We start from the raw sequence: 27,149 nt of genomic DNA on the forward strand, positions 1-27,149 counted from the left end.
ATATTGCTAGCCGCTGTTTCTCCATGCATTTCAGCATCTGGATGCCCGGACAAATCCTCGTCAGGGCCACAGGTAACTACCCTTACGATTCAGTGATGTGGCCGCAAATCTATGTGCCTTCTTTCTAATTAAGCTTGCAACTGTAGTCAGTGTTTAATCTATCTACCTGATTTCACAGGATATGCCACTTGATGCAGAGGAGATACAGGCCAGGTTTTCTCCGGATGAAGAATACACCAACAATAACCAATCTGAAGGCCAGCTACTTGAGGTGACCTCCTTTCAGAAAAATAGACAAGCATTCCTTGGACCAGAATAATTTCCTTGGTATGCACTAAAGCTATTCCAAATATTTGATGCAGGAGGAAATGCTAGGCATGGAAGAGGCCTACGCTCAGTATGAAAATTCGCAGCCCCGCTGTGAGGTTGGTGGTTATATATAGTAGAAAACAGCTGATATTTTAGTTCTCTATTGTGGATAGTTTCTGTATGCCTATTTGCTCTCAGCACGATTTGTAGTTTAAGCTTTGTAGGCTTATTATGGAAACTATTTCTTAACGGCATGAAGTTTTAAGCAGGCGAAAAGATATGCCTCTACTGACACCACTCATCAAGACAAATTTTAAACCACGGAAAAAAATGCTGGCGTGGTCATCTAAAAAGAGTACACCAAATACTTCCATATAAACACACACCAAAGTCTTTCATACAGGCACAGTCGTAGAGAACTTCCTGCATTGTTTCAGTATTGGATATGTGTCTTTTTGTTTCATACAGGCACAACACTCCTGTTTATACATTACATTCACAATTCAAATCACACTTGTGATAATCATTAGTTCATACTTGTGATGATTAGAACCTACCAAGCAGTAAATGTTGTACTCTATACCGTCGATGCATAGCTTATGCTTATACAACTGATCATATACAAACTTACCTTCATCAACACCTTATGCATAAAGTTGTCCAGGTTAAATTAGTTATCTTCGTTTGAGCTGTTACCATAGCAAAAACTAATATGGTGTTAGTTTTGCTTGGGTTATTCAAAGTACACTCTCCCTTCTAAAAGCTTTTACCTGCCGAAATATGATTCATGCCCTCGCGCCTAATGACATCCATTTAAAATCACAGGCCATACCACCGATGATCAAAATCCCTTACAGGATGATACTGGATGTTCTTTTACAGACTTTAGAACTTCCAGCAGCTGAGTATCGAAGCAAAGCATGTGATGGCGGTAAAATATGTGTCACTGTTTTTTCTATACACCCACATCACATGCTGAAGATCATGGCAGTCATATGGCTATTCCCGGGGTGCAGTGTATCGATCATGCAATGTTAGAGGACACAGCTGCCATGGAAGCAATTGGATACATAAAATCCATGGTTAAGACTGAACTAAGAGACTACAATTACAGCAAGATGAAGAAACTGGATGAGGAAAATCAGTCTCTGAAGCATGAACTAGCAATGGCAAAGTATAACAAGCAGAAAACAAAGGCGAAGACCAGATCCATCAAGAACAAATTAATGATGGCTAGGTATAAGAACAAGAAAAATGCCATGGGCTGGTTCGTTCTTACAAGATACATACATGGATTATCTGATCATATATGCAATGTGACAGCGCTCAACAGATCATCTGGGAAAGAACCCATGGATCAGCTTATGAACGAACCTCTTAACAACATTGAGAAGATAGCAGAAAGGCTCAAGCGCAGGGTGCTCAAATCAGAAAAGCAGCTAAAAAGCATCAGGAGAGGTTTCTAGAGTTCTATTCTACAAGAATAGATCCTAAACCAGGCCTTTTAGAATTGTAGTCTATTTCGATCCTTTTTTTTAACCACATAGGTTAACCGTAATGTATAATTATGTTTCTCTGTCTGTGTAAGACTTGCCAAGACTGAGTGTAAGAACTAATGATGGCCCTGTTAAGACTATGTTGATTGCACCATTTATGTCTATGTGGCTTCTTATTTAATTTTTACTGCCATTTATGTCTCTATAGCTGGCATAGATAAGGCCATCAATATATTTCAGGTATCCTATCGCGTATACAATTCCTGTTTCTGTAAACAACAAAACTAAAGTCGCTAATGCAGTACAAAATAGCTCATTTTTGTCTGCCTGTGAAAATACAATCACACGGCTGTGAAACTGGACTCATATTCTAAAATGCACGCGCTAAAAAAATGAATGCAACCTTGGGCCTGCTGTCCATATCAGGCCCCACCGAAAACCGTAGGCAAGCCCACAGCAGTCCATATACAGCAATCACACTAGCTCCAAGTCACATATTCTAGGGTTTCCATCAGCCCCATCCATTTCCAGTTCGATCTACCACCCCCCGAGCCGCCTCTATCTTCCAACTCCGTAAACCACACATCCAGTGCAAGGATATGGCGGGCGGGAATCCGGATTCTCCATTGGACGCAGAACTCATGGTCAGTAACCTTCCACAGGTACGTGCCTGAAGACAACTGGATAATTTACTTCCTGTTTATATGGTCGATTAAAGCATATGTGCAACGACATCTTTGTCAATTTGCGTAATTCATGCCTGATTTACAACTTGCAGATGTCGCCAACCCATGTCAACATAAGCAAACGTTACATTCTTCAGCAAGCCACAAACACTCTTAACCTACAAATCACTGACCATGACATACTTGACATGGGGGAACATGGCCTAATTGCCTCTCTTTCAATCAATTTACCACCTCATAGAGGCTGGGCAACCACAGAACACAAAAAAATTTATGGGGATTTCAAAAGTACATCCCTCGAAGCTGCTGAATCAGCTAATGTGGCTGCCATAAGCTATCTACAAGGAAACAACATAGCAGTGTTTGATGATGCAAACCTACAGCCCCTGAAGAAATGCAGAAGAGAACTTCTACAAGCAACATCCTGGTCATGGGGTTTTGAGCAATCTACTATGCATCTTAAAAAACAAGTTGAAGCCATGGAAAGAGATAGGGTGCAACCATTAACATTACTGCTTTCATCCAATGATGACGATCCAAATACACCACTTCTTCAGGTATATTAGACATTCTTTTGTCTTACTTTGTGTACCAGTTTTACACATACAAAAAATAGCTTATGTAATCTCATTACAAGTTTCAGGAACCCGATGAAGAATTGGTTCCAACACCTGAAGCAGAACCACAGTTTAATGGCAGCGCAATGAACACACCGCCAGCTGAAGTGATCTCTAACCTCTTTCTCGTCACCAGCAAGCTGGAACCAGAAAGCGAAGACAACGGAACTACTAGGTAAACCACTCATAAGAATAACCTACTAAATCAACTATCTTCCTCTTTGACCAACCAGAAGAGCACTGTCTACAGGGTGTCTGGAAAAAGAAGTGCAAAGAGAGCGTTGTTCAACCATGCCAATCAGCTATAAACCTAAGCAACAACATCGACCAGGATACTTTTCAAAGCTAGCTGAAAGGCATCACCAAGACTTATTATCCTTCGTGCGCAGTATTTCCATGCGGCCAAAACTTTAGTCCTATCTTATGAAATCCCATGTACTGACTATACTATATCTATGTGCGCACGCTTAATTACTTTCAGGCAAACAAAGTTACAATGTTAGGCAAAAGCATATAGCTCATTAATAATTTAGAGTCTTCATCATCATTGCATTACATAGATAGCATAGAGCATACATTAGTGCCAAAAGAAAAGCATCCTGGCTCCCTTGACCCAACAAACCTGATCACAGTCTACGAAACGACTGAACATTCCTAAGGCAAAAGCATATAGCTCATTAATAATTTAGAGTCTTCATCATCATTGCATTACATAGATAGCATAGAGCATACATTAGTGCCAAAAGAAAAGCATCCTGGCTCCCTTGACCCAACAAACCCGATCACAGTGTACGAAACGACTGAACATTCCTAAGCATAGGCATACCATCATATTAGAGAAAATATCTACATGTCCTTGCAGAACACCTTCCTATCTTTCCCCTTCCAAACTGCATCCCAGAAACCTAAAAAAAACCCATACTTACTTAGGCCAGGAAATAAACTAAATGTTCCTTTAAGCAATAAAATTCTGTTTCATGCACCAACCTCTTCAGATTATGTGCACGGTGAACACTGGCACCCCCTTGCAATGCCGGAGAGAAAAGACACAGATTTCCCCTTCTTTCAGCTCCGCTCTTTCCGCAAAGCGGCTCTAGTTATGTGTTATAGCAGCCCTCTTGTCAACCCTTTTCATTAGTCGAACATAAGTTAAACAACGCCCAGATGAAAGCGAAATCCACATTCGATCAACCGGACTGGAGAGAAACTTCATCAAATGCTTCTTGGTGAAGAAAGTAGAGAAGTACTACAAGCATTCAACAAACTTATAGTTAGACACTATGATTCATAGAGTAGGCAAATGCACATATAGGCAAATAAATTTGCTTCTCACCATTCTCTGCCCAGCTTTGGTAAACGTCTTGTTCATCTTACACACATAGTGCTAATAGCATGCTTAACAGAACGGACATAGCAACTAAGACGCTTTAGGGCACACTTTGACATCATAAATTCTTTTGAATACATCCACTCAGCTTCAGAATTAGGATTATATCCTAAGAACAAAGGTAAACTAATTAATTTCCTATCTACAGAAAAAAAACAATCTGGATTATCTAGCATTAGTCCTTACCAACTGCATAGTTCCTAGGGCAGTCACACACATCCTTGCATGTCTTCTCAACCTTCTTTTTCTTCATGCGGTAGCACATGCCTCAATAATTCAGCAGACAAATGACCCATAAGCGCAAATGATTAAAATACAGATCATGCCCACATTTTATTTGGTCAAATGTCCGATGTTTGCCATTACTAAACATACCTTCATCAGAGCTTGTGTCCACACCATCATCGGAGCTGTTATACGCCTGTTCATCAGAGCTCGTCTGCTCAGCCTCGTCAGAGCTGATGTAGCCAGGTTCATCAGAGCTCGTGTCCAGAGATCCATCAGAACTGCTGTCCCCGCTCTCATCAGAGCTGATGTTCACAGGATTGCTAATGCGATCCCCCCTCATCCCTGGCCGTACTTCAAACCTTAAACAGCAAAAAGTTTCAGACAGCACAAACCATGACGAAACAGGCGGAAAACATCATGCTGAAAAAAGACAACAATGGAGTAGGAGTCGGCTGAAAACGAAAGAAGTTGCCAAATCCAAATGAGTGCGAACCAGATCCATGTTTCAAATAAGCCGCAGCCAGTCAGAAAGGGGAAGAAATCTTACCAGCACCCAAACGCTAGGGTTCGTCTCTCAGCAGAGGGTTCGACCACCGAACGGAGATGCCGAGGAAGAGGAATAGCACGGGGCACGGGACCGATGCCTGCCGCTTGATATTCTACAACGAGCGGACCAGGCAGTAAAATTCCCCGTGGGCCAAACAACAAGCAGGCCAGCCCAGTAAACCTTAAATACAGACATGCTTCTAATGTTGCTAAAAAAACATGATTCTAAAAGAAAACAGATACATCCTTTTTTTTAGAAAATACAGACACATAATACATGCATAAGCCTCAGTAATTGCTACAACCATTTTATATTGAGAGACAAAACCTTTTCAAAACACTTCTATTTTAATTTTTCATGGCAACGACTATTTTTTTGGTTTCAACTTCTACTTTATGCTATTCAAATAAACCAGGTATATTAAAATAAATCAGCTATATTTATATATGCCTCAATAATTGGTACAGAGCCGCCACACCCTCCCTCCTCCTCCTTGCCTCGTCCACCGCCGCACTCCCTCCCTCCTCCCTCATCGCCACACCCTCCGCCCTAGGACCGCGCGCTCGTCCTGTCATCCCATGTGCCATCGCTGCCGGCCCCTGCCATGGTGTCGCGGAGCTCTTCCCGCGCCCTCGCGTCCGACCTCACCAGGTCCTCGATGCCGGCCTCATCGGCTTGCTGCCGCGGCCGCTCTTAACTCCGTCCTTGCGACCCGACAGGGGCAAACCCGCGCGCAGGCGGCTCATGTGCTTTCTCATCATGCTGCATATTTTCAAGCTTGCAAAATTTCCCTTTTCCCAAACTATTATTTAACAATGCAGTTACCAACCCGAGCGCAGGCGGCTCATGTGCTTTCTCATCATCCTGCATATTTTCAAGCTTGCAAAATTTTCCTTTTCCCAAACTATTATTTAACAATGCAGTTACCATGTTTGCAAAATACCATAGTTTAGTTTAGGGTTCTTGAAGCATGAAATTATTTTCATCGACAACATGTCTTCAGCGGGTCTCTACGCTATTTGGCGCAACGGGTCAACTAGTTTAAACATAAAAGAAGCCTAGCCGACCCTCCATCTCGGAGCTCCCCCGAATCAGGATGTTCCTGGCCGTTCAATCGCGTTGAATCTGGTCAACCGAGCAGCCAGGTCCGTCGGATCCTTACCGCTGATTTCACCTCGCGGTTGATTTTTGAGGTCCATCACTGGTGGGCTCGGGGTCCCTTTCGATTGGCTAGGTGAAACTTTACTGGGTGAAACTGCCCTTTCCCCACTCGCCTCGTGCGCCTCGCTCATTTGCTGGCATGCTTCGCCCCCCACAGCGCAAACCTAGCTCTCTTTCACCTCGATTCCCACAGCGCAGCGCATCACCACTCACTCCTCCCTCATCAGCCGCCGCCAGGTCTTCTCGCTGGGGTCGAATAGTAGGGGATCCGGCCGGATCCGAGGCGTGCGGGCGTGGTGGCGGGCATCTTTGGCAGCGGCGGCGGCGGGCATCTCCGGCAAAAAGCGATGGCGGGGATGCTCGATTCGCCATGGACCGGTCCCTGCAGGAGAGAGAAAGAAAGAGAGGAGGGAGAAAGCGAGAGGAAAGAGGAGAGGGAGGTGCGACGGCGGGCGGGAGAGGGTCTCCGGCCGATGCGAGACATTCACGTCTCTCCTCCTCTCCTGCTCTCGACCACCACCGTGGCCCTCCTTCTCCCCTTCAATTCCCTGTCTCCTCTTCTCTGGAGTTACCTGAGTGGTCAACACCGAGAAAGATGGGGAAGACAGAGCGAGTGAGGAAGACGGCTTGACTCTGCCGCCGATGCTGACCGGCCAATTCTGTCGGGCGCCGTCATGGGAGGAGGCGAACCATCGAGGAGCAGCACGGGAGGAGATAAAGATAAGCCGCCGGACTCCCTGTTCACTTCTGGTTGCATCTTGCCCGTGAGCTCCTTCTTCTTACAGCCAGCTTGGCCCTTTTCTTGCCATGTTTTGGGTGATGCAGCGTATCAAGCAGGCGAGGGTGAGGATCAGATGTGGTAGCAGCTGAAGGAGTCATGGAGAGGTGGCGAGAGTGGGCAGCGGCTGTCGGCCAAGAAGGAAGAGGCTGGGACGAGGACCGGAGGAGGAGGTTCTCATGGTGGAGTATAGGAGGACGGAGGCGGAGTGCTGCTGCAACGGCTGTGGGACTGGGCGAAAGGATGTGAGTTTTTGAATTTAAGAGCTGGAAACTCCACAACTTGAGAAAAATATTGTTAGTGATCGCTTGTTTGCTTGACACATAACATTATTGGATCTATCACTCTATATGGTTGATTGTTAATTGTGTGCTTTTTTGTCCATAATTTTGCTCATGTAATTAATCATTTCCCTATCCATTGCAGGAAATTATTGTTTACTTTACATTGGGGCGGTGGAGCCAATGAAAAAAGATCACTGCAGCTTTGAATGTAGGCACAAGTCAAATGAAACTATTGGATGGAGCAATTCAGTGCGGTGGGGTACAGGGGCTCGTGCAGGAGTATATATAACAGCAGAGTTCATCTCTGTTTTGCTGACAATTCACACTGAAACTGTTGAAAAGTAGATAATCAGCCAATAAACAGTAAATCATCACATCTATTTGCTTTCCTGGTATATGGGGCCATTATTATTCTGGTACTTCTAAAGAGTCATTATTCTTATGGTACTTCTAAATTTGCATATCTTTGTGTTCAGATGGAAGTCACCTGGCAAAGGTCTAATGTTTCAGATTTAATGTTACATACATGCCCAATAGTAATACGTTATATAATATACTCTAGACTGTATTCTTATTTAGTTTTTTTCATGCTTCTTGTTTCACTAGGCTATTGCAAAGACGACATATCCACTTGGAGTTGGATATTATTTTGATAACCATATCTAGCTATTTTTACAAAATAATATCAATTAACTTGCATCGATTCAATGCTAGAGCGTAGTCATGAAACATTGCCACTGCGCCACAAGGCGATTAAAATCATGGAAATTGATATAAAAGTTACTTGTGATTTCTATAGTCATGTAATCACAAACCATAATGATAAAAAAGCCAAATCGTTTATTTTATTGGAGAACACATCAACTATATGGATAATCAAATTTTGCTGACAATTCACACTGAAACTGTTGAAAAGTAGATAATCAGCCAATAAACAGTAAATCATCACATCTATTTGCTTTCCTGGTATATGGGGCCATTATTATTCTGGTACTTCTAAAGAGTCATTATTCTTATGGTACTTCTAAATTTGCATATCTTTGTGTTCAGATGGAAGTCACCTGGCAAAGGTCTAACGTTTCAAATTTAATGTTATATACATGCCCAAGAGTAATACGTTATATAATATACTCTAGACTGTATTCTTATTTAGTTTTTTTCATGCTTCTTGTTTCACTGGGCTATTGCAAAGACAACATATCCACTTGGAGTTGGATATTATTTTGATAACCATATCTAGCTATTTTTACAAAATAATATCAATTAACTTGCATCAATTCAATGCTAGAGCGGTAGTCATGAAACATTGCCACTGTGCCACAAGGCGATTAAAATCATGGAAATTGATATAAAAGTTACTTGTGATTTCTATAGTCATGTAATCACAAACCATAATGATAAAAAAGCCAAATCGTTTATTTTATTGGAGAACACATCAACTATATGGAGAATCAAAGGTGAATGTAAATGAAACGCTCCATGTATGTTTAGGCTCCAATATAAGATTAAAATAGTGGATAAATCATTGTACCATATTCAATTAGAACTACAAAGAAGAAGAGAAATGGTTGAATAGCAAATTCTGACCGGCCAATTCCGTCGGGCACCGTCATGGGAGGAGGCGAACCATCGAGGAGTAGCATGGGAGGAGATGAAAATAAGCTGTCGGACTCCCTATTCACTTCTGGTTGCATCTTGCCTGTGAGCTCCTTCTTCTTACAGCTAGCTTGGCCCTTTTATTGTCATGTTTTGGGTGTTCCTTCCTACAGCCAGATTGGCCATTTGCTTTGGAAGTAGTAATTCAACTCAGAAAGCATAAATAATTTGAGACTGCTTCTGTCCTCCCTACAATTTGTTGAAGTCATCATTCTTTTTTCTTTTTTCTGTAGTTTTTCCTCATCTTTTACAGTTTATTTGGGTTATTTCATTCTCTGGTACTTGGGCATATTGGTTGTCTTGTTGTCTCCTTTTACTAACAGTATTTCCTATTCAGTGTATGGGAGAGGTTACTAGCTCACATATATAGTTTAGTTATTAAGTTTCTAAATAAGTTCAACCTCAGAGCTCGGATTTTGTACGCTTCAAAATTGGAGTGTGACTTTTGCTTGCTAGTTGATACAGTTATGGTGTGGATGCCTACTACTCAAAATGATTTTATATCGTATCATAAATTTCAGGAACCGTATCAGAACAAATCATTGGCATTGCAGCTTCAGGGACATGTATGATGCATATCCCATCACTGAACAAGATTGGATTTTAGTGTATACAAGCCATCCTACTCGCTGCCTCCTCAGCTACTCAGATAGTTATTCCTTCTCATTATCAGTGAGTAAGTTGGTTACAGAACATGGTTGAAGATTGTAGTACATAGAAATTGCCTGGCAGACTAAAATAATTAGGAGCTTCTGATTGGCCCCTTCAAGCAATAGTGTTGTCAATATATTAATTATTGGATTATGTTACTATACTCTTAGAACAGCTTCCTGATATATGTATTTATAGGATTCTCTGATATTTGATGCAAAATATTGATGGTCGGGTGAATGCAGTGGACTCGTCGAGATCGAGGGCACCAACGACATATGCCGAGGGCGTCCATCGACAACCTGCCCAATGTCCGGATTCACCGAGTACAACTAGAGACACTATTGGTTGCCTGCAGGCCTGTGAGTACTTGCACTTGGACCTTTTTTATGAGCAGTACTAAGTAATATAATGATATGCTCCTTGCAATCTAAGGAAAAAAAATAAATCTAAGTCATTTCCGATCCTAAGGTCTGGGTACTAACTATTTGTGTTTATGTCTACAAGCTTTTGATTTTCTGTCTGGTCTATCTTTTATTTGCAATGTTGGACACTCTTTCCTTTTCTTGTGAATAATGTTTCTGTTTATTATTATTATCATCCTCTATGGTTAATCACACATTTCATTGTTGTGCTTCGGAGTCTATGGTGTACTGCATGCAACATGATACAATCCGCAATGGTTAATAAAACTAAATATGATAGCAAATGAAAACTATTGTGATGCATTGAACTATGATGGACACATAACAAAAGGCGTACAATAACTTCGAACTTTATTCCATTGACGAGATGTGTCAAATTTATTGTACAATATGTTCTAAATTTATTCCACTGACAAGATGTGTCAAATTTATTCAATGTTATTTGTATTGTGGTCGATGCAGTCCCAGGACAAACGTTGGAATATTCATGTGTTATAGGCCAATATAGATTTCTCAATGTATCATTTTTGCACTATTTGACTGCTGAACAATATTGCCATGCTGATCATTTCTCATGTCTTTGCAATTTTTGGTCTTTGTTTTGATTTCGTTGTGTGGTGTGCTTTTATCTAGGTGAGTTGAGTTGCTGCTTGGTTGGAGATGTTGATGTTGTTCGAGACGCCCGCTGGATTCACCCTTTTCAAGGTTCTGAATAAGGGAAAGCTTGACAAGGTCGAGGTGAGTGTTCGTCACCACCTCAGATCTTGGTTTGGTTTGGATTACTCGTGTTTTTTTATTTTGACTGCAAAATAACTTCTCTTTTCAACACACCTAGTACATGATCTAGCAATCACATTATAATAGAGTAAGTGAGAAAAGCTCTTTATTTAAATGACCAAGAATCCGTGGTGTGCTCCTGAACTGCAAGGAACAGTCCACTACGAAACTCACTTAAGCAGGCTGATAGATCGATGCTAATTCTGTTATTATTACTTTTTATTGCCTAAGCGCCGAACAAGCACTCTTGCATTGGAGATGCCCTGATTAGCTTCTTCTACAAATTTGTCCCAATGCAATTAGCAGGCTAGCATATTAGAAAAATGAAATTTTGAATGACATATAGCAGGATATGCATGCATTCCTACTCCTATCTTATATGGACAAATAGATCTAACAACTGGCTTGCTTGCTTGCAGTGGTACATGTATGATCTTCATGGAGATAGCCATCATTGGATTTGGTAATACATAATCACTTATTCAGAGAGCCCAAGGTGAGAAGGGACGAGCATCTAGAACACCACCACCTACTAATCAGCGAGCTACTATCTGTCTTTGAATGAGTTACTTAACAAGAGAAGGCAGGTAGCAATAGAACACGTGCAATCTCAATGTTTACTAATTATCTATTTCTGAATTTATTCGTTCCCAGCTGCTCTGAATCTGGGTGGTTTGCTTGCTGCTTTGTAGGAGTTTCCTACCTTTCTTCTGCAAATCCGGAATGCCTTTATGGCATGATCATGTGAAAAAGTACCTTGATGCAGTAATGGATTTGATTATCACTGGTTACTCTGTTTTCACGAATTACTATCCAACTGTAAGTCTGTTCTATACCCTAAGGCCCATGTAAATCTGATAGAAGATTAGGCTATTTAATTTTAACTAAATAGGATAATATTCTTTCAGTCGCTTGAATCTGTCCAGACCTGAAAAATACTTATACTTTGAAAGCTTGATATATGAGTATGTAATTTTACAAGTATGTAATAGCCGACAATGTTAAATTTCAAATGTACTCGAGCCAGGTTTTCGGTGTTTCATTGCAACCAAAAGAATTAGTAATATTGTTTTGATGAAAACATGGTCGAACTTGTCGGTGTTGTATAATAGGATTTTTAATTAGTGGCATAGGAGTTTTTTCCCTAAGATCCACTATGAAGTTGATTGAAAGTCCATTTTCCCTAAGATTCGCTATGAGAATGAAAAAGATTTCTGAAAACTGTGTCACCATAAATGTTCCATCATGGTCCATAGCAGTCCCATGCGGAAAAAAATCCGATACTACCGAGTCGTATGGACCCGATCATGAGACCCACTCCAGCGCTCGCCAACTGTCCATGTGAATCTTACAACAGGCGTCTCCTTCCCCGCTTCCCTGTTTCACTCCTTATCTCCTCCAACGCACCCAAAATCCAGCCGTTGGTCATGCCATTCTCGCCACCGCCTGACGGCACGGCGCACCCGCACCACTTTCCCCTAGGAGCCTTGCCGCCAATGGTGCCGGGCGCGGTGGTCGCCCCAGCCTCGTTCCCCCTTCACTGTCTGCAAATCCAGATTGAAACTCGAACCATTTATTCTGCTAGATATGCTTGTACTGAAATTATTATCTTATACATTGACAGAGCATGGAAGAACCAAAAGGTAGTTGATCAGCAGGATGGCAAGAGGAAGACAAGAACCAAATTAAAGTTTGTTGTTGTGCATGTCTGTATCTATCAAGATTCAGTGCTATGTAGAAATGTCCCTGAGATTTGTTTCACTCAACGAGACCAAACAATCAGGAACACAAGTAGGATAGTTGATGATTTTTTCATTTTTCTTCTGATAAAAAGGAATCTTCATCTGCCAAGAATACGGCCTACAAGCATGTATGCCTAATTACCTATATGCTGATTTAACGAGCTCACATACATGTCCATTTCTGAAAATAGTTTACCCATCCTCAAACATATAACTTGTGTGTTGTTGCTTTCCATTATATTGAGAAAAACATATGTTTCATTGGACCTTTTATTCATTCAGGAGCTCTAAATGACATCGTTGTATTGGCAACATATTCAGTCATTTCGGATCATCTTTCAGAGTCATTCTGGACTGTTCATGCCAAATTGTTGGTGTGTGATGTAAAAACCTGAAAAAATGGCAGTTCATGTTTATTTTTCTTCTGAATTTTGTTCCCCTATAAGATGTGGCCTACTCTATACTCTTGGGATAAATGAGCTGTGACATTTGTTGTTGCCCACTATTTTCTTTGCAATTTCCCTGGTATGTTGTCAACAATTTGGCATGAACATTCCAGGCTTGTCAGAGACAAATTCATAAGGTTTGACAATACATGTTGGCCAATTGTCAGGTAACAAAGCAAGCATATAGTTACAGAACAAAAGGATATAGTCATTTTTATGTTCCAACAAGTAAATGGCAGCGACAGAGTGGCACCCAGCCAACAAAGGATTTGAGGCCAATCAATACCCTTATGCCAATATACATGGTTCAGTTCTGGACCACAACAGTTCACATTTTTGTTACTGAAAACCCTCAGGGCCTCACCTATCCATGATGGTTGAAAGAAGTAGAGAAAGATACCACACAGGCTGTTACAAAACTTATTGCTGGACCTATACATCACACATTGATCTTCACATCCATGCCCTCGACAATAAAGGGGATCAATCGTGTGATGGATGGGTTGGAGTTTGTTTCCATGGCCGACTACGCAGCGTCACCAGGATGCCCGATGGATAGCCGTTGTGCCAGCTCCGAGGTACCGTGCAGTTCGTCGCCATGGCTGACTTCGCGCTTGATGGAGCATATGGATGGGTAGCCCGTGGTGGTACATCAGGGACGACGTGCCGCACGGCTGCCGCCTTGCCGTCAGGCGGTGGCGAGAATGGCATGACCAGCGGCTGGATTTTGGGGGCGTTGGAGGAGATAAGGAGTGAAACAGGAAAGCGGGAAGGAGACGCATGTTGCATTAAGATTCGGGCGGGCAGTTGGCAAGCGCTGGAGTGGGTCTCACGATCGGGTCCGTACGACCCGGACGTATAGGATTTTTTTTTGTCCCATGCCATATTAATTTTAGAAGAATAAATTCTTATTCAGATGTTCATTGTGTTTTTATGTACTGCTATATCTAGAAAAGCAAGTTTCAGCTAAAACCAGAGCCGTGGTTAAGATACTCTTCGCACCTAGGATATGTGTATATGTTCAGATTGCTCTCTGCGCCATTTTGTTACCTAGCTGACGAACTGAGAAAGAAAGGAAGGGGATAGACAGTCTTCGCTGGCTCCGCCCCCTGCCGCTTTATATTCAGCTCCTTACGGACCACATGCATCGCTCTATGTGGGTTGGGCTAAATAACATATGGGCTATCCTAATATCTCCTGATCTCTATATCTCCGTATATGCACAACAAAGACATGTTTTTTCTTAGGTTTCTTATCTTTTCCCCTTTTTTTTACAGGAAAAATATGCATGGCCAGATTTCTCATCATGATAACCATGTTTCCAAACTTGCTAAAAAAATACAACCATGCCAACTTTACTCTCTCATCATACTGCCCATATTTTCAAACTGAATATATGCATATCATGCAAAGTTTCCCTTTTCCCAGACTATTATTTAACAATGTAATAAACATGTTTAAAAAATAGCATGACTTAGTTGAAGGTTCTTGCAGCATGAAACTATTTTCATCGACAACATGTCTTCAGCAGGTCTCTGCGCCATTTGGCGCGACGGGTCAACTAGTTCAAATAAATCATCATTAAATAATTTATAGTATATCGTTTCGAAGGACTTATTATTTGTAAGGAAAACACGGGCATGGTAATACAGATTTGTTTGCAAATGAAAGAAGGTTTTTGTTTGCATTCTCAAATGTAGGCACACCAGGCAGACCAAGGTCGTGTCGTGGTGGTCACTTGTGTCGTACGGATGCTAGCACCTAGCCACCCACCCACCTCCCTCCCTCCCCCCCTCCAAAAAAAGAACGACGAGAAAACAAGTTTGTGCTTCAATGTTTCGGAATGAAATATTTGGCGGCCCCAATTCCAGCCCTGCAAAATCTCCCTTCTCCACTATCCCCTTCCGCGCCCAGAGCGCTCAAATCCCTAATTCGCCACCAACCTAAGCAAAGTTCGAATCTCCCCTTGTCTCGTCTCTTTCCCCACCTCTGTGTCGGACGACGAAGACGATGGTCACACTTCGCCACCGCACCGGAGCTACCTCATCTACACCCTTGTCCACTGCACCAGGTGGTCCACTAACGACGTCGGCCGCCGCAACCGACATGCCTCACGGACACCGACTTCCACCGCATCAGGTGCGCTTCACCGACATCGTGTCCCACCTCATCGGGGCTACTTCACCGAGCACATCATCGCACCTCCACCTCCTGAGGCCACTGGGGCTTCACCAACGGCCTCGTCCACCGCATCGTTGTGCTCTGCTCAAGATTTGCATCCGTGCACGGCCAGCCAATGCCAGTGCATCACCCTCAACGGCTCTGAAGTGACCAGCACTCTAGCTAGGCGAGCATGCCCAAACGCCGGCTCAAACTAGGTATCCACATATCACTCCCTTGTGCATTGTTCCGACGATGTTTGGATATCCATCTACTGCTCTCTTAGCTTACACGCCTATGCTACTCTGACTTTAACTCCTATTTCTTCTAGAGATATCATTTGAAACAAGCAAAACCATTTTCTTAGCGAAGCATGACAGCGCTACAGGATCTGGTACACATCCTGCACACTAGTATAACCTTGTAAGTACATGTCCTTCGGTACAACAACAAGCTCAATTCCTCTCATTTGATCAACCATTCATCGTGTCAAAACTACAGGGGGGGATGCAAGGAGCACAAGGCATGCACATCCAAGCAAGTGGTAACATGGACTTGTACATGGAACATCCCAAGCGCAAGCAGAGCTGCAGTGAGCCTGTACAACGAGCTAGTGTAAGTCCCTGCATTTGATTTAATTCATACTGGTATGCATGTATGATTTGTGTGCAGTGGCAGATCCACGAATTCAAGTTACCAGGGGCAAAAATTTAACTTAAAAAATATGAAGGCACTTGCACTCCGGAAATCAACATAACTTGAGAAATGTGAAGCTACATGCACTTTGAAAACCAGCTACTGATCCAAAGTAGTTTCAGATTATAAAGCACTAAATGATGTAAGCACCAAAATACACAAAATGCTACATGGTGTACAAGGACTACTAACATGGACTGTACCTACTTGAATTATTCGTTCTCTAGCTGAAAATGTCCAAGTGTAATTACACCTATAACCAGTGTGCAAACTACATATCAATATATCTATCCTGCACAAGTATAACAATAGTTCAAATAACAGATTAGAAAAGTATTTATGCTATGTTGTCATGATACGGGGACTTTCTGGTAGATGGCCTCGATGTTTCCTCAAGCCATTAAAATGTACTATAATGTGACACCCCCAGTGTCATGCTACAGTAATCCCCTGTTATTGGTGTCATGTCATCATGTTACTGTTGCTAATCTTCACTTGATCCAAATCACAGTTCAAATTCAACTTTCAATCTAAAATAAAAAAATTCATATTTGCCAAACCTGAAAAATAAAATGTTCAAAGTGTGGCAAATAATCCCTAGGTATTTGTCATGTTGGAACCAACCTCCTTTGGATTCCGAAAGTGCTCCTGGAAATTATTTAGTGGTCCAGCAGCATTTAAAATTTGGCCTTTTGAAGTTTCTAAAAATAATTAGACAACTCCTCTTGACCCCAAACTCTTTATTCCATCTCAAGGTATTGTGTTAGATTTATGTGCCAAGTTTTGTTCAAAACAAAACTCATATGGTACTAAAAGAAAATGCAAAACTGAGACTAAAAATGGTAAACCGAAAAGTTAAAAATTTAAATGTAAAAAAAAGAAGAAGAAACAACCCCCCCGACCCCCACGCTGGGCCGAACGGCCCAGCTGGCTGCCGCACTGGCCGACCCACCAGGCCCAGCCGGGCCTCCTTAGCCCCCCCACTCCCTCGCTAACCCTAACTCGGTCGCCCCACATCCCCCACGATCCCCACTCTCCCTCGTTCCCTCCCTGCGCCGTCGCCCACTCACCCAGAGGAGGGGCGCCCCCTGTCCGATCCCCTCCACCCGGCGCCCCGTCGTCGGCGCCCACCCTGACGCCATTCTCCTCGCCTCCCCCCCTCCCGATCTGGGAGCCCCAACGCCGCGCCCGACCTGCCATTCTCCACCCGGAGACCCCTCCCCTTGCCGGACGCCTCGCAGCTCATCCGTCAAGCCCCCGCCGTGTCCTCCTCGTAGGCCGACGCCTGTTGACGCTGTGCCCGTCGCTCGTCGACCGCGCTGACACCGCCTCACCGCCGGAATGCAACCGTCCCCATCCTCCTCCCCAACGACGCCCCGACGCCAACGCCGTTCGCCGTCGCTGCCACCTTGCCCCGCCGTCGGTTCCCCCTGCATCGGGCCTTCCCTTCAACGTGGGTGAGCAACCCCCGGTCGTCCTCCTCTCTCCCTGAAGCAGCCACCGCATCCCGCGGCTCCCCCCACCATGGCCATGGCCTGGCTGCGCTCGTGTCGCGCCGGCCACGCCCGACGCGCGCGCCCGCGCATCGCCTCCCTCCCCGGCGCGCTCACCGTGCCCCTGTCACTCCACCCAGGCGCTCTCACGCGCGCGTCGTGCGCCCCTGACCGCGCCCTCGCTCCCACCCGACGCGCCCTTCTCTGCCCACGCGCGTTTGCGGCTCCGGCCGTCCCTCACCTCGCACGCGCCACCCACTGCCGTTGACGGGCACAGCTCTGGCCGACCGGCCTCGCCGCGGCCCCGCCTGCTGGCTACGCCCTGATCCAGCGCCCTCGTCGTGCTACTGGACGTGGGGCCTGCCCCCAAAACTTTGAGAAAGTTAAACGAACCGAAAAATGTATTTGTAAAAATAAATAAATAATAATAATTAAATTAATTAATTGATTAACCTAATTAATCATGTTAATTAACCTATTAACTACTTAATTAGTATAAACAAATCCTGTTAGTCCAATAGGCAGACAATGACAGGGGCCCCACCCCCTGTTGACTAGTCAAGCATTGACTAGTCAACTGGGACCCCTTGGACCCACAAGTCATCCTCTGGTATACTTTTGTGTGCACAGATCTGGGTGCAGCTAGCTTTTAACCTGTTTTTTTTTGAATTAAAAGTAATTCCAGAAATTGTTTAAATCTTTAAAAATTAATATCAAATAATCCGTAACTCGGATGAAAAAACTTTGTACATGAAAGTTGCTCAGAACGACGAGACGAATCCGAACGCGCGGTCCGTTTACCTGTCAGATGCCTGTAACTATCTGAACATGAAACTTTTCCTCTCCGGTCATCTGTTTGACACAGGTCCGGAACCGGGAAAACATTTTCGGTTGACTTCCCCCTTCACCGGTATCGTGTAGCACCGTGTTAGAACACGTCTAGCTGTGCCTGTTGTCCTGTTATGCACTTGCTTGCTATGTATTTACTGTTTCTTCCCCCTCTTCTTTTCGGTAGACCCCGTTGACGATGCTGATGCCCTGTGATCGACTACGTCGACGACGACCCCTCCTTGCCAGAGCAACTAGGCAAGCCCCCCCTTTGATCATCCCGATATCGCCCATTCCATTCTCTCATGCTTGCATTAGATTTTACTACTGTTATTGTTTGCTCCTATTTTGATGCATAGCCTGCTTTTGTATCTACTGTTGTACCTTACCTGCTTATCCTAATTTGCTTAGTATAGGTTGGTTAGTGATCCATCAGTGACCCCCACCTTGTCCTTATTGCCCCTGCTTCATCATTGAAGACCCGACCAACGGGTTTGAAGACCAGGCCCCGGCACCGCACATCACTTTCCCCTTAGTTGCTCGACACTGCTGGGTTACTATCGAGTGCCGAGGGTGAGACCTCTACAGCACTTCTGATGTTAACCTGTAGTGTAGCTATTCGGCCGTGGTCATCGAGGGTGATTTCCTCCTTAACCACTTCCGATACGGCTCTGTCGTGCAACCCCTCAAGTGTGAACCTCGAGGGTGATTCCTCGATGTTCACCTTGATGATTACATTGAGTGGAACCCACCGGGGGTGATTCCTTGGGTTTTCCTCTTGATGTTTGGACACACGGATACTTGGACTTTACAATTGTTACTTGGAAAGTGATGTGGAGACGGGTTGACCTGGAAGGTGCCCGAGAGATAATTACGAGGCGTGGCCGGGCATTCTTAGCCCTTGCCGCAAGTCCTCGAGACGGGGCAACGGGGTCACATCTTTCGTGAGTCTCTGCTTGTTACCGCGTGTTCCTAATCCACTACGATTTGGATATTTGATCCGAGGAGCCTCTGGCCTGATAGCACTAACCATCACGTGGGCATAGTATGGGCGTTCTGCGTCGTATGCATCAGCCGAAGCTTAATAGACGTCAGCGACGGAGCGGCGCGCACCGGGTTGGACTGGTAAGCTCCTGCCTTTTTAGGGAGGTAGCTAGGTCTGCTCACCGGCCGCGTTCGCAACGTGCAGGAGTTTCCGGGGAGATGGCCCATGACCCCTGGGGGCATAGGTTTAGTCCGGCGTGCTTGACCTCTCTATTAAGCCTAGGTCGGGTTGTGGCGTATTGTTTGGCCGAGGCCGGGCATGACCCAGGAAAGTGTGTCCGGCCGGAGTCAATCGAGCGTGGTGGGTAAGTTGGTGCACCCCTGCAGGGAAGAACTAATCTATGCATAGCCTGTCCTACGGTAACGGACACTTGGAGTTGTATCCCGATCGATACAACTAGAACTGGATACTTGTGATGAGAACTGGATGGTGATGAGGATTTGATTGTGATGATAACTGGATAGTATGGCTCTGGGATTGCTTTCTCGCAGGGAGTCGAGAAAGGATCTCTGGCCGAGGTTGACAACACTACTACCGCTTTACTTTATGCTACTCTACTCCCTCCTGTTGCTGCAAGATGGTGGGTTCGAGAAGATGCTAGTCTTCGATAGGACTAGGCCTTCCCTCTATTCTGGCATTTCTGCAGCCCAGTCCACATATACAACCTTCCTTTGATAATGTTGCATATGTAGTGTAGATCCTTGCTTGCGAGTACTTTGGATGAGTCCTCACGGTTGCTTTGCTTCCCCTTTTCCCCCTTCTTTCTTCTTTCTGGTTGTTGCAACTAGATGGTGGAGTCCAGGAGCCAGATGCCACCTTTGACGACTGCTGCTACCCCGAGGGTGCCTACTACCACGTGACGGACGCCGACGACCAAGAGTAGTTAGGAGGCTCCCAGGCAGGAGGCCTTGCCTTTTCGATCGTAGATGCTTTTGTGCTAGCCTTCTTAAGACACTTGTCTAACTCATGTCTGTACTCAGATATTGTTGCTTCCGCTGACTCTTGTGTTTTCGAGCTTATGTATTCGAGCCCTCGAGGCCCCTGGCTTGTAATATAAAGCTTGTATTATTTTAATTTGTGTCTAGAGTTGTGTTGTGATATCTCCCGTGAGTCCTTGATCTTGATCGTACACATTTGCGTGTATGATTAGTGTACGATTGAATCGAGGGCGTCACAAGTTGGTATCAGAGCCGACTGCCTGTAGGTAGCCCCCTTTCCAACTACTTGGCCGAAGTTGAGTCTAGTCACTAAAAAACTTTTACTAACACTGGCTGTGTGTCTTACGGGTCCATGTTGCCATTGGGTGGTATTAGGATATTTTATTCCTCGTCTATACTCTGGGACTCTGATCTCTCGTCTATTCGGGTTAAACGATTTTACTAACTCTAACGCTAGGTTCTCGCAATGACTTCCTCCCGGAGAGCCCCTTCCTTCCAGATGATCACCTGCTCCCCCAGAAGCCTTCGAAGATACTCTCCGATGTTCGCTCGAGAACTTGTGCTCATCACTTTTGCGATTCCCTTCCACCGTCAACCCCTATGGAAAACTACATACACTTGCGATTCATACAATCATTCCTCGATGCTCTTGTTATTACAAGATGCCCCAAAATTCTTTATTGTTTCGAGAATCCTTTGAGCTTACTGCCTTGCAGTTCTTTGCCCCATGAATACCCCCCTTCGAATAATTCCTCGCACTCACCGAGGATCCGTTCATCCTCAGTTGTTCGTGTGATTCTCAAAATTCTTTGAAATACTATCTGATCTTCCAAAAATCCTCAGCAACCTGTTGCTGTTGAAATTCTTGTTTGCTTGCATTATGGTTAATTCCATATTTCAAGTAATCTTCATTGACATCCTCTGTCACTATCCTTTTGAGTCCGTTGATTCAATATGTTGCGGATGCTCGCAATCCTCAGTCGGATCATAGAATTCATCCTTCCGGCTTGGACGTCATTTGACCAAGAGCTGTTTCTCGACCAATCGATTTGTTGTCGATTGTATCCCTAAGGCTATTCAACTTACTTATCTTTTGATCAAAGCGTCTGCTTCTGATCTTCTATTTTTGAAATCATGATTTCTTTGCATTTAAGCATCGAATTATTCAGATGTTTCTATTATCCGAAGCCTTTGCATTCTTTCTTCATCTGATTGATTACTGATACTCACATCAACTCTGTCGTGAATCGCCAGATCCATTGTTGGGTTGTTATCCGACAGTGTCCTTCACATCCAAAATCTTATCAGTATTTCCCTGATACATAATACCTTCAGTATATTGTATCATCTGCTTTGACTTCGATACTCTGCTTTCGAACTCGTATCTTTTGCTTGGTTGATGGTTGTATAGATTCGTAAAAATGCCCCGATGGGTTGAACTTATGCCTTCCGTAATCCGAGTGAACCCGAGAGTTCTCACGAGTCTTACTCTTCTGGTACTTCGCCAGATAAATCCTCTGCACTACATTTTCTTTGAAAAACGAGGAGTGAATGAAAGGTTATGCATTGAAGAAGTGGGAGTCGACCTTGAACCCTTGTGTTCATGCCCATGGACCCGATGTAGAACTTATCGTGGAAGCTGCTCGTAAATATGATTACCCTTTTTTATAAGTTCATCTTGTATCGGTGGTTTGATCATTCGTAACCGTGGTTCCGACCATAGTTTCTCCTTAACTCCATTTCCTGGACAAGTTAAAATAGTTGTCTTCTGCAGATCATTTCATATGTCTAACCTCTATTTTTGATCTACCTCAAGTATTGCCCCTTGTTATCTCAAGTATATTGTGTCATTGCACTACCACTTGTGAATTCTCATTGGAATGATACTCCATCACATCATTCCTAGCTTGATCGGTTATATCATTATCATGCTAAATTTTAACTGTGCTACCAGGTCCTTTCCGGAGCACAATTTTCGACGACGAGCTAAGCTTATGTCGATCTTCCTCGTCATACCATTTTGCCATGAACAGCAAGCTTGCTTTCGAGTTTGTGTCGTACTCGCGATTCAATTAACCTTACACTTCATCATTTCTTTTGGTTAATGTCGTCGTTGATCGATTACATCTTCAGGAAACCTCTCGACAAATGTGTCGTGATCATCATCATCATTCCAAACTTTTCAAGGTTATCAACCGAATTCATGATGAGAAATAACATCCTTACCCCCCTCGATGAATTGTTTCTGAGCCCATGTGCCCCATCCTCATCTTTTCCTTGCTGAAATTGTATGACTTATTTTATAAGTTGTTCCGATGGATCCTTTGTGTATCCGAAGTCTGACATTTCCCCGATGGCCATGTCAACACTATCCCGAAGCAAGTGTGTGGTACTCTGATCATCAACAAGAACATTGGGAGCGCAATGCTAACTGTTCTTGATCAATTATCCAAACACCGTTGTATGGGTAAACCTCATAAATTCCTTGCCCCCTGTCTAAACAGCTTAATACTTGGAGCCCTATCATGCTCTGCCTTTCCTTGGGAAAGTTATACTCTAACACTTGGGTATACACATCTTTCCTTTCCATTGGTCTGGTTATCATAATAAACACATTTTCCTTTCCATTGGTTTACTCAACCTTTCTTGTGATCTATATATGTTATAAGCAGAAATAATTCCCTGCTTATGGAAACACCTTGGTTTACAACTCTGTCAGTGTGACCCTGTTACTATTGCTGATGACATTCCGGTAACCACCGATGGACGAGAACTTTGCCTATTGGTCCGCCTCGTATTACGAGCAGGAAAATGGTTCTCTTCGTCCCTCGCCCTTGGTACCAACGCTGTTGCCAACATAATTGGCAGGCTATCCTCTGACATGCCTTACTATCATGACCATGCAAGATGTCATCCCCCTTTCTACCTTTAACCCACATGGTGGGCCTATAACCCACAGATCCACAGGATCGAAACCTGACTCTCCTGTATATCTTTGATTCCGAAATATTCTTGCATTTGGCTTCGCATCGTGTCACGAGCCACCTTTTGAGAGATGATTTATTCCCGATGCTCTGAACCCCTTTCTCACACTTTGTTCAGGTATCAATCGTTTGTCGATTCGCTTGAAACTTCCTATTGTACCTTCATACTTGCTCTCGATGATTTATTAAGTTTCAACTCGAGAGATACTTCTGCCTCATTCCCTGAATTGTTCACCAGATAATTAACCCTATAAGGGTCAGTTCTCCCGAAGTTACTCTTTACTTCCCCACTTAAATCTCGGGACGAGATTTCTTGTAGTGGAGGAGATTTGTGACACCCCCAGTGTCATGCTACAGTAATCCCCTATTATTGGTGTCATGTCATCATGTTACTGTTGCTAATCTTCACATGATCCAAATCACAGTTCAAATTCAAATTTCAATCTAAAATAAAAAAATTCATATTTGCCAAACCTGAAAAATAAAATGTTCAAAGTGTGGCAAATAATCCCTAGGTATTTGTCATGTTGGAACCAACCTCCTTTGGATTCCGAAAGTGCTCCTGGAAATTATTTAGTGGTCCAGCAGCATTTAAAATTTGGCCTTTTGAAGTTTCTAAAAATAATTAGACAACTCCTCTTGACCCCAAACTCTTTATTCCATCTCAAGGTATTGTGTTAGATTTATGTGCCAAGTTTTGTTCAAAACAAAACTCATATGGTACTAAAAGAAAATGCAAAACTGAGACTAAAAATGGTAAACCGAAAAGTTAAAAATTTAAATGTAAAAAAAAGAAGAAGAAACAACCCCCCCGCCCCCCACGCTGGGCCGAACGGCCCAGCTGGCCGCCGCACTGGCCGACCCACCAGGCCCAGCCGCGCCTCCTTAGCCCCCCCACTCCCTCGCTAACCCTAACTCGGTCGCCCCACATCCCCCACGATCCCCACTCTCCCTCGTTCCCTCCCTGCGCCGTCGCCCACTCACCCAGAGGAGGGGCGCCCCATGTCCGATCCCCTCCACCCGGCGCCCCATCGTCGGCGCCCACCCTGACGCCGTTCTCCTCGCCTCCTCCCCCTCCCGATCTGGGAGCCCCAACGCCGCGCCCGACCTGCCATTCGCCGCCCGGAGACCCCCTCCCCTTGCCGGACGCCTTGCAACTCATCCGTCAAGCCCTCGCCGCGTCCTCCTCGTAGGCCGACGCCTGCTGACGCTGTGCCCGTCGCTCGTCGACCGCGCTGACGCCGCCTCACCGCCGGAATGCAACCGTCCCCATCCTCCTCCCCAACGACGCCCCGACGCCAACGCCGTTCGCCGTCGCTGCCACCTCGCCCCGCCGTCGGTTCCCCCTGCATCGGGCCTTCCCTTCAACGTGGGTGAGCAACCCCCGGTCGTCCTTCTCTCTCCCTGAAGCAGCCACCGCATCCTGCGGCTCCCCCCACCATGGCCATGGCCTGGCTGCGCTCGTGTCGCGCCGGCCACGCCCGACGCGCGCGCCCGCGCATCGCCTCCCTCCCCGGCGCGCTCACCGTGCCCCTGTCACTCCACCCAGGCGCTCTCACGCGCGCGTCGTGCGCCCCTGACCGCGCCCTCGCTCCCACCCGACGCGCCCTTCTCTGCCCACGCGCGTTTGCGGCTCCGGCCGTCCCTCACCTCGCACGCGCCACCCACTGCCGTTGACGGGCACAGCTCCGGCCGGCCGGCCTCGCGGCGGCCCCGCCTGCTGGCTACGCCCTGATCCAGCGCCCTCGTCGTGCTACTGGACGTGGGGCCTGCCCCCAAAACTTTGAGAAAGTTAAACGAACCGAAAAATGTATTTGTAAAAATAAATAAATAATAATAATTAAATTAATTAATTGATTAACCTAATTAATCATGTTAATTAACCTATTAACTACTTAATTAGTATAAACAAATCCTGTTAGTCCAATAGGCAGACAATGACAGGGGGCCCCACCCCCTGTTGACTAGTCAAGCATTGACTAGTCAACTGGGACCCCTTGGACCCACAAGTCATCCTCTGGTATACTTTTGTGTGCACAGATCTGGGTGCAGCTAGCTTTTAACCTGTTTTTTTTGAATTAAAAGTAATTCCAGAAATTGTTTAAATCTTTAAAAATTAATATCAAATAATCCGTAACTCGGATGGGAAAACTTTGTACATGAAAGTTGCTCAGAACGACGAGACGAATCCGAACGCGCGGTCCGTTTACCTGTCAGATGCCTGTAACTATCTGAACATGAAACTTTTCCTCTCCGGTCATCTGTTTGACACAGGTCCAGAACCGGGAAAACATTTCCGGTTGACTTCCCCCTTCACCGGTATCATGTAGCACCGTGTTAGAACACGTCTAGCTGTGCCTGTTGTCCTGTTATGCACTTGCTTGCTATGTATTTACTGTTTCTTCCCCCTCTTCTTTTCGGTAGACCCCATTGACGATGCTGATGCCCTGTGATCGACTACGTCGACGATGACCCCTCCTTGCCAGAGCAACCAGGCAAGCCCCCCTTTGATCATCCCGATATCGCCCATTCCATTCTCTCATGCTTGCATTAGATTTTACTACTGTTATTGTTTGCTCCTATTTTGATGCATAGCCTGCTTTTGTATCTACTGTTGTACCTTACCTGCTTATCCTAATTTGCTTAGTATAGGTTGGTTAGTGATCCATCAGTGACCCCCACCTTGTCCTTGTTGCCCCTGCTTCATCATTGAAGACCCGACCAACGGGTTTGAAGACCAGGCCCCGGCACCGCACATCACTTTCCCCTTAGTTGCTCGACACTGCTGGGTTACTATCGAGTGCCGAGGGTGAGACCTCTACAACACTTCTGATGTTAACCTGTAGTGTAGCTATTCGGCCGTGGTCATCGAGGGTGATTTCCTCCTTAACCACTTCCGATACGGCTCTGTCGTGCAACCCCTCAAGTGTGAACCTCGAGGGTGATTCCTCGATGTTCACCTTGATGATTACATTGAGTGGAACCCACCGGGGGTGATTCCTTGGGTTTTCCTCTTGATGTTTGGACACACGGATACTTGGACTTTACAACTGTTACTTGGAAAGTGATGTGGAGACGGGTTGACCTGGAAGGTGCCCGAGAGATAATTACGAGGCGTGGCCGGGCATTCTTAGCCCTTGCCGCAAGTCCTCGAGACGGGGCAACGGGGTCACATCTTTCGTGAGTCTCTGCTTGTTACCGTGCGTTCCTAATCCACTACGATTTGGATATTTGATCCGAGGGGCCTCTGGCCTGATAGCACTAACCATCACGTGGGCATAGTATGGGCGTTCTGCGTCGTATGCATCAGCCGAAGCTTAATAGACGTCAGCGACGGAGCGGCGCGCGCCGGGTTGGACTGGTAAGCTCCTGCCTTTTTAGGGAGGTAGCTAGGTATGCTCACCGGCCGCGTTCGCAACGTGCAGGAGTTTCCGGGGAGATGGCCCATGACCCCTGGGGGCATAGGTTTAGTCCGGCGTGCTTGACCTCTCTATTAAGCCTAGGTCGGGTTGCGGCGTATTGTTTGGCCGAGGCCGGGCATGACCCAGGAAAGTGTGTCCGGCCGGAGTCAATCGAGCGTGGTGGGTAAGTTGGTGCACCCCTGCAGGGAAGAACTAATCTATGCATAGCCTGTCCTACGGTAACGGACACTTGGAGTTGTATCCCGATCGATACAACTAGAACTGGATACTTGTGATGAGAACTGGATGGTGATGAGGATTTGATTGTGATGATAACTGGATAGTATGGCTCTGGGATTGCTTTCTCGCAGGGAGTCGAGAAAGGATCTCTGGCCGAGGTTGACAACACTACTA

The 27,149-nt window shown here is 45.1% G+C and overlaps 1 protein-coding gene and 1 long non-coding RNA gene across 5 annotated transcripts; both read left to right on the forward strand.

The window, feature by feature from the left end:
- The first annotated feature begins 2,359 nt into the window (after positions 1-2,359).
- Positions 2,360-3,583, forward strand: LOC119281283. Its single transcript, XM_037561838.1, has 4 exons — positions 2,360-2,467; positions 2,584-3,048; positions 3,135-3,283; positions 3,359-3,583. The coding sequence occupies exons 1-4, from the start codon at positions 2,405-2,407 to the stop codon at positions 3,414-3,416; spliced, it is 735 nt and encodes a 244-aa protein (XP_037417735.1). The 5' UTR covers positions 2,360-2,404; the 3' UTR covers positions 3,417-3,583.
- A 2,971-nt stretch (positions 3,584-6,554) lies between these two features.
- On the forward strand, positions 6,555-13,173 carry LOC119276076. Of its 4 annotated transcripts, none has more exons than XR_005136302.1 (8): positions 6,555-7,454; positions 7,636-9,194; positions 9,671-9,821; positions 9,999-10,162; positions 10,859-10,963; positions 11,422-11,589; positions 11,695-11,821; positions 12,627-13,173. It is a non-coding gene; the product is annotated as an uncharacterized LOC119276076 (long non-coding RNA). The 4 variants fall into 4 exon arrangements; XR_005136300.1 differs by having other exon boundaries at positions 6,556-7,454; positions 9,671-9,825; XR_005136299.1 differs by having other exon boundaries at positions 6,556-7,454; positions 9,671-9,825; positions 10,046-10,162.
- Positions 13,174-27,149: the final 13,976 nt, after the last annotated feature.

The sequence above is a fragment of the Triticum dicoccoides genome, chromosome 3B, assembly GCF_002162155.2.
Source record: "Triticum dicoccoides isolate Atlit2015 ecotype Zavitan chromosome 3B, WEW_v2.0, whole genome shotgun sequence".
Classification (NCBI taxonomy): Eukaryota; Viridiplantae; Streptophyta; class Magnoliopsida; order Poales; family Poaceae; genus Triticum; species Triticum dicoccoides.

Coding starts and splice junctions, on each gene's coding strand:
- LOC119281283 (XM_037561838.1), top strand. CDS start 2,405: ATGGCGGGCGGGAATCCGGATTCTCCATTGGACGCAGAACTCATGGTC. Junction 2,468..2,583: donor TGGTCAGTAACCTTCCACAG/GTACGTGCCTGA, acceptor TACAACTTGCAG/ATGTCGCCAACCCATGTCAA. Junction 3,049..3,134: donor CAAATACACCACTTCTTCAG/GTATATTAGACA, acceptor TACAAGTTTCAG/GAACCCGATGAAGAATTGGT.